The sequence below is a fragment of the Protomyctophum bolini genome (assembly GCF_963924005.1).
Source record: "Protomyctophum bolini genome assembly, chromosome: 4".
NCBI classification, from domain to species: domain Eukaryota; kingdom Metazoa; phylum Chordata; class Actinopteri; order Myctophiformes; family Myctophidae; genus Protomyctophum; species Protomyctophum bolini.
Genome location: NC_137865.1, coordinates 1,549,728 through 1,556,700, shown reverse-complemented (window position 1 = coordinate 1,556,700; position 6,973 = coordinate 1,549,728). Strand labels below are relative to the sequence as shown.

At 45.0% G+C, this 6,973-nt stretch overlaps 1 protein-coding gene across 1 annotated transcript in view; it reads left to right on the top strand.

Annotated features, from left to right (window-relative positions):
• The window catches only part of LOC308313864 (transmembrane protein 178B-like), a gene marked incomplete at both ends in the record, with an annotated part of 8,068 nt that extends 1,095 nt beyond the window's left edge, over window positions 1–6,973 (top strand). The window contains 3 exons of the mRNA XM_080761191.1: window positions 3,144–3,257; window positions 3,938–4,075; window positions 6,666–6,973. Of these exons, the coding sequence (XP_080617317.1) occupies window positions 3,144–3,257; window positions 3,938–4,075; window positions 6,666–6,973 (560 nt within the window). The remainder of the gene's footprint in view (window positions 1–3,143; window positions 3,258–3,937; window positions 4,076–6,665) is intronic.

The following is a 6,973-nucleotide window of genomic DNA, read 5'->3' as shown; positions in this document are numbered from 1 at the left end:
GTCTTTGATCCAACTGAGGCTATATACGACTGCACATGCAGCGCTTTATTCCTATAATCACACTCCAAATCTCAACAAAATAGCCGATCTACAATTAAGCTCACACTGCAGTCATGTTGTTGACACATTGTGGAGGAGGGGGGAATGTGTGTGCGTGCATGCGCGCGTGCGTACGTGTGTGTGTTACTGCCTGCATGCAAGTATGCAGTAACACAACGCAACACCTGCACATCACACAACAGCGTCATCATTTATAATTATACAACACCTCATGTATGTTATATAGGCTTCTGCATGCTGCATGTACGTGGGCCTGCATTATGCACTAGCTTAGAATGCTATGTGTACGTATGGAGAGAGAGAGAGGGGGGGCAGGAATATGGAGCCAGGAAGAGAAAGAGGGGGCAGCTTTTTGAGTGGTGCAACCACTCCAAGGAACAGCAATGTCCGTGTCCGCCTATATGTGTTCACCTATGTATGTATGTATGTAGCCTATGTGTTAATGAGCACCATAATGAGTACCAGTAGGGGCGCTGTTTGCCAGAAACAGAGAGAGACAGTGTTGCCTGCTAATGAGAGAGAGAGAGAGGGGGGGGGGGGGGGGGAGGGAGAGGGGAGTTGCACCACTCGGTTCACACGGGTGTGATTTTTTTGTGTGATATAATATATTTACTGTATCCTAGCTGTGCACACAATTGCCTTCATGGTCACCTGCTCTCGTGATTGTAACTCAGCCACAAATGTACAGGATGTTATTGAAATTGTATGTTCCCAAAGTGGGGACCGGGGACCCCCAGGGCATGGGGTCCTTGATGGAGTTCCAGGGGGTCCCCATGCAGCAAAATGATAGTTATAAACCAAATGCACCCTTATGGGTCTGTATAACTCTTGAGAGTGTTAATGGGTCCCATTTGGTTCCATTTGCACACTCAGAGTTAAATTAACATTGATTTTACAATATAAATTGGGGGTCCCAGAGATATAAATGCCATTCAATGGGGGGGTCCATATATATAGACTATAATGCAGGTCTAACTGTGGGGGTTGAAATGAAAATGGTTGACAATCACTTCTAGAACCGTATAATTAAAAACACATTTCCTGCCGGCATGTTCTCGGGCACCTTACCGTAGATTGCCAGGCGAAAAACTACAAAATGACTACAATTTGCGGACTACTACAATTGAACTTGGACTACAATATATGAACACAATGCTGCTGTATTTTATACCTGCATACTAAGCATTTAAAGTATGAGGTATGTGGCCAATTACATATATTTTTGGGGGTCCTTGACATTAAATAGTTTGAGAACCACTGACATACTGTAGAAACATGAGATTTTCAGAAAACTGTCAGGATTTAGAATCGTTCCCAGGTCTAAATGGGTAACGTGTCAATTTGGGGGTTAGGTCCTTGATATGAAAAGGTTCATTGCTTACCTTCTATCCCAGGGGTTCTCAAAGTTGGAGACCCCCGGAAATGCTTTGACCATGTCTCGCGAAGAAAATAGAAAGACCATTACTGCATCAAAGTAATCAACAAACTGATCACACATTGGCCAAATTCTCAAATGATATTAGAATGAGACAAAACATAGCCAAGCATCGTCTATTTTCAAATCTGTGGAAGTGAGTCAAACTAAATGTAGGCCTAATGCCTCAACTGAATGGGACCACTGTGAGTGATTATATTGGAGGGTCCAAGTTCAAATATGATTTTCCCCAGTTCATATATGATTATTTTGGAGGGGTCCCGCCCTGAAAAGGTTGAGAAGCACTGTGCTAAATAGAGCACTGAAGTCTGACGTCAATATCGGTATAGGGCGCTAAGTCCACAGGTTCATGTAGGCTACTTTTTATTTGCATTGTAATCCCCATAGGGAAAAATAAACAAATCATCCAGGACATGAAGAATCAACTGAGTGAGAGAAAACGCTAATGTTACTGCTGCTGAATTAGTTAAACTTTCGCTAGAAACAGACTGTATCATATATGACTGACTGACGGTCGCAAACGACACAGAGACACCTCCCTGACAATATCGCTTAGACAGCTTGTCTCGATTTTAAGATGACCCCATGTTATTCTACATAGAGAAAAACTTCCATGAACCAGGGGATGAGCGAGTGACGTCAGGACTTTGGCGCTCTATAACTTCCTTTCGACATTGTGTGGTGTCTATGCTCAGGGTTGGTGCAGCGCTGCACCCCGATCAGATAATACTACAGGTCGTCAGGCCTGCCCAGGACCCTGTATTAAATAACTTACATAGAGCACCGAAGTCCTGACGTAACTCGCTCATCCCGACGATTCCCCTGGTTCGCGGAAGTAATTTCTCTATGGAGAATAACATGGGGTGATCTTAATATCGTCTACTATAAGCGTTGTGGTCCAAAAATAAACAAGCTGTCTCTGCGTTATTGTTAGGGAAGTGTCTCTGTATCGTTTGCAACAATCAGTCACTCATATATGATACAGTCTGCTTCTAGCGAAAATCTAACTAATTCAGCAGCAGTAACATTAGCGTTTTCTCTCAGTCAGTTGATTCTTCATGAGTGAAGCGGCCGGGGTGACATGTTTATTTTTCAAACACAGTTGTTATATGAGGCGATCTAAAATCGCCTCAATGGGGATTTCAATGCAACTAAACAAATACATGAACCTGGGGACTAACGCCCTCTACTGAAAGTGACGTCAGACTTCGGTGCTCTATTGTCTCTATGCTGTACTCAGGGTTGGTGCAGCGCTGCACCCCGATCAGATAATACTACAGGTCGTCAAGCCTGCCCCGGACCCTGTATTAAATAACTTACATTGTCTCTATATGCTCAGGGTTGGTGTAGCGCTGCACCCCCATCAGATAATACTATACAGGTCGTCAGGCCTGCCCAGGAACCTGCATTACATAACTTACATTGTCTCCTCAGGGTTGGTGCAGTGCTGCACCCCATCAGATACTACGATACAGGTCGTCAGGCCTGCCCAGGAACCTGCATTAAATAACTTGCATTACAGACTACAGAGACTTACGTCTCTGTAGTCTGTACTCAGGGTTGGTGCAGCGCTGCACCCGATCAGATACTACTACAGGTCGTCAAGCCTGCCCAGGAACCTGCTAACTTACATTGTCTCTATGCTCAGGGTTGGTCCAGCGCTGCACCCCCATCAGATACTACTACAGGTCGTCAGGCCTGCCCAGGAACCTGCCCGTCGAGCTCACCAACACCATACGACAGGACGAGTGGCACGCGCTGCGTAAGTCATTCTCTATACACTCACAATTACAACCATTTAGGGCATTTTAGCAGACGCAGACTTATAGTCCAGAGCGACTTACAGTAAAGCGGTATTCATAGCCTGGATTTTCGGTGGTGAGGTGACCACCGAACTGCAACATGACGTCACTGAGCCACGGTGAAGAGCAAACCACCGCTTTCCCCAGCCCTTCTCTCTGTTTTTACTCACCACCGCTCCACGTTATTACAGCTTCGGTGGTCACCTCACCACTGGAGCGGTGGTCACCTCACCACAGAAAATCCAGACTGTATACATCAAATACCATGGGTGACATATCGGTGGCCCCCCACTGCGTGAAAAGAGGAGGTAAAGGGGCAATTATGCGGACTAGATTTGCCCATAAACCTCAAGTTTAGCAGGCATATACAGCAATATACGGTAATATACAGTACAGGTGTGATGGTACAATTCGGGAGTTTGTTGGAAAGTTTAACGGGAGTTTCCTGTAATATACACATCCGTATTCCATGATTTTTTGCGCAGTGCCCTGGGCGACATATCGGTGGGCCCCTGCGTGACGTACCGGTGGGCCCCTGGTTGACATACCGGTGGGCCCCTGGTTGACATACCGGTGGGCCCCTGGGTGACATACCGGTGGCCCCCTGGTTGACATACCTGGGTGTTGTTTCTCGTTGCAGACCTCCAGCGCATGACGGCCAGCTTCGTGGGCATGGCGGTGGCCATCATCCTGTTCGGCTGGCTCATAGGCGTCCTGGGATGCCTGAAGGACCACGACCTCATGCAGTATGTGGCCGGGCTGCTCTTCCTCATGGGAGGTACAAGTTCACCCAGAGACGTTTAACCCCGTTTAGACCTGGCGGGCGATTCTACAAATGCCTTCTAAATCCTGACAGTTTTCCGAAAAACTTTCTATGTCAGTCATTCTCAAACATTTTCATGTCAAGGACCCCTCAAAATGATATGTAATTGGCCACATACCCCCATCTGAAAATATGTTGTTCCAGGGACCTCCCAGAAGCAAAGATTTCAGTTAAAAACGTTTGTCTCTGAAAGAATATATATTCAAAGATCCGCGCCACATTTTCACGATTAAAAAGAAATAGCAGATCTACAAGCTCGTAGCGCGGCACTCGGTTGGGTTCCCGCCCAAAAGGGGTAGACACAATCCCCGCCAATAATCTACGTTAATTGATTAGTCTCGGCAAGCGCCAAATAAGTTACGGTACGTTAATTCAGTTTCGTACATGTTTTGATCCGATCTGGTCGAAAGGCTACTCACATTAGCTTCTGATGGCTATCTGTTGTTAGCCATAACACTAGACTGCGCCATCTTGATTTGCGCGTGCACCCACACGTGCATAGCTGCACGCACGCTTTCAGTCGCTTTTATCTCCAAATCTCCCCATCCCAGGTAGCCTCGGTCCCAGGCTTCCTCATCTGCGAAAAGAAAAGCCTGGTCACAACGTAAGGCAGAGAAGCTATCGGCGGATGTATCCTTCGGAACATCTGTCAGATGTATCTCTCCCGGATACGATATTTTCTCGACCAATCACAACACTTCACTTCATTCGCGGAGAATGTAAACTGATTTGTAAAGCATCAACGTAATTTCCTTGGGCGATACTTCCACTAAAATCCTGCAACTTTCCTCCCAAACAAATTATAGTCTTTACAGCGGGTGCATCCCAGGTGGCATTTCTGGTCAAAACAACGCTTATTGCACGGAGCATAGCGGTCGCTCTAATGGCGCCGGCCTGTACTTCTCATCGGCTAGCGAGAGAATCGAGGGATCGACACCTAATCTGACAACAAACACCATTATGGCAACATCGCAGTGTTTTGGATCTTCAAAATAAGGGTTGAGGGTATCAATGTGGGAAGTTGGTATTTGGCACACTAGAAGATAGGAGAAGGCATTATTACGCAGCGACCCATAAAGATGTCCCGTGGACAGACGTGGTCTAATGAAGAGATAGAACGAAGCCCTTATTGCAATATGGCCAGACCATCATACAGGCTTATGCTGAAGGTCATTAATTAAATATGCAAGAATCCCAACTTCAAAGCCCATTCGCATCGAGTCTACTGAAGTATTAGGTGAGAATGTGACCTAAGACAGTTAAAATTACATTATTAAGCATTGGAACACACCTTTTATTTCACGTATTTTTTCATGTCCATTAATTTTGCTTTATAATATTCACATATATAATTTCATCTTAAATAGAGAGGACAAAGAGACTCTTCCGGACTCTGAAATCTCGTGAGAGTTTGTTGAAGAAAGGTCGATAACAAAGTAAATTTTCTCCTGATTTGTCTCGCTAAAAGAAGACAGTTTTGTATGATATATCTTGTAAATATTGTGTGCCTTTAAAGTCATTATTAATTTATAATTTGTTAAAAGGGAAAAGGGGCTTCGTTAAGACCTCCATAATATTATGGTCAATGCCTGTGTGAAAAGTGAGAGCGATTGGTGCAGGCAGTGAGGAGCAGCTGCAGTGTTTCAGACATTCATTCAGACATTGAGTGAATTATAGTTTGATGATGATGGAGAGCACAATGATTAAACCAATCAAACCTGGCATCACTGTTGTGTGGAAAGAAAGAAAGAAAGAAAGAAAGACATTTAACATTGTCTCAATATTTGTTCACATATCATGAACTTAAAAGAGCAAATAGCAAAAATACCATATCTCCAAGCTCACAATGGATCACAATGCAAAACATAGTGAGCTTGTAGATCACTATTTTAGAATATTTCTTCAAAACACTTATCACTGATCAGTGTTTATTATAGGCTATTGGGCTTTTGGTGCAGATCCAAATAAAACAATTAAAATGCGTGTGCGTCTCTCTCTCTCTCTCTCTCTCTCTCTCTTCGATAAATTCAACTCAAAGTTGCTTTATTGCCATGAGAAAACGTTTACATTGCCGTTTACATTGCCAAAGCAAAAGTGGAACAAAACCATCAAGATAAAACAATGTATGTACAACAAAATATTAAATATCTCTGCTGTCCGGGGGAAACCTCATAACTCCAAAATGTTCATTTTTCAGGAAATGAAAAATATACGTTTTTAAAGAAATGAATAAAACCTTATCTTTTTTTAAACAATGCAATACTGCCTCATCAAAGTTGTGACTTTAGATATTGTCAATTACAGTTTGAGGGTCCAATGGAGTGTTTTTTTACTACTTTCCATTGGTTCAATATTTTCGAAACAACACACAGACGTAAAGGGTGTTCAATATTATAGCACTGATTTATGGAATAAAACCAAAAATGGAGTTATGAGGTTTCCTCCGGACAGCAACGATATATAATAAATTGGATTTACAAGGTGTAAACAGAGATACAGTATGTTAAATCTCTCTCTCTCTCTCTCTCTCCCCCCTGCCATCCAGGCACGTGCTGCATCATATCGCTGTGCACGTGCGTGGCGGGCATCAACTTCGAGCTGTCGCGCTACCCGCGCCACCTGTTCGGCATCCCGGAGGACATCGGCCACGGCTACGGCTGGTCCATGTTCTGCGCCTGGGGCGGGCTGGGCTTCACCCTGCTGGCCGGCTTCCTGTGCACGCTGGCGCCCTCCCTCTACCCCCCGCCGTCCTCCTCGCCGCCGCGGCGGCCCCCCCGCCACGCCCCCGCCCCAGTGCCGGCGGCGGCGGCGCACGACAAAGAGCACCACCGGCAGGAGAACGGCTGCGTCTGA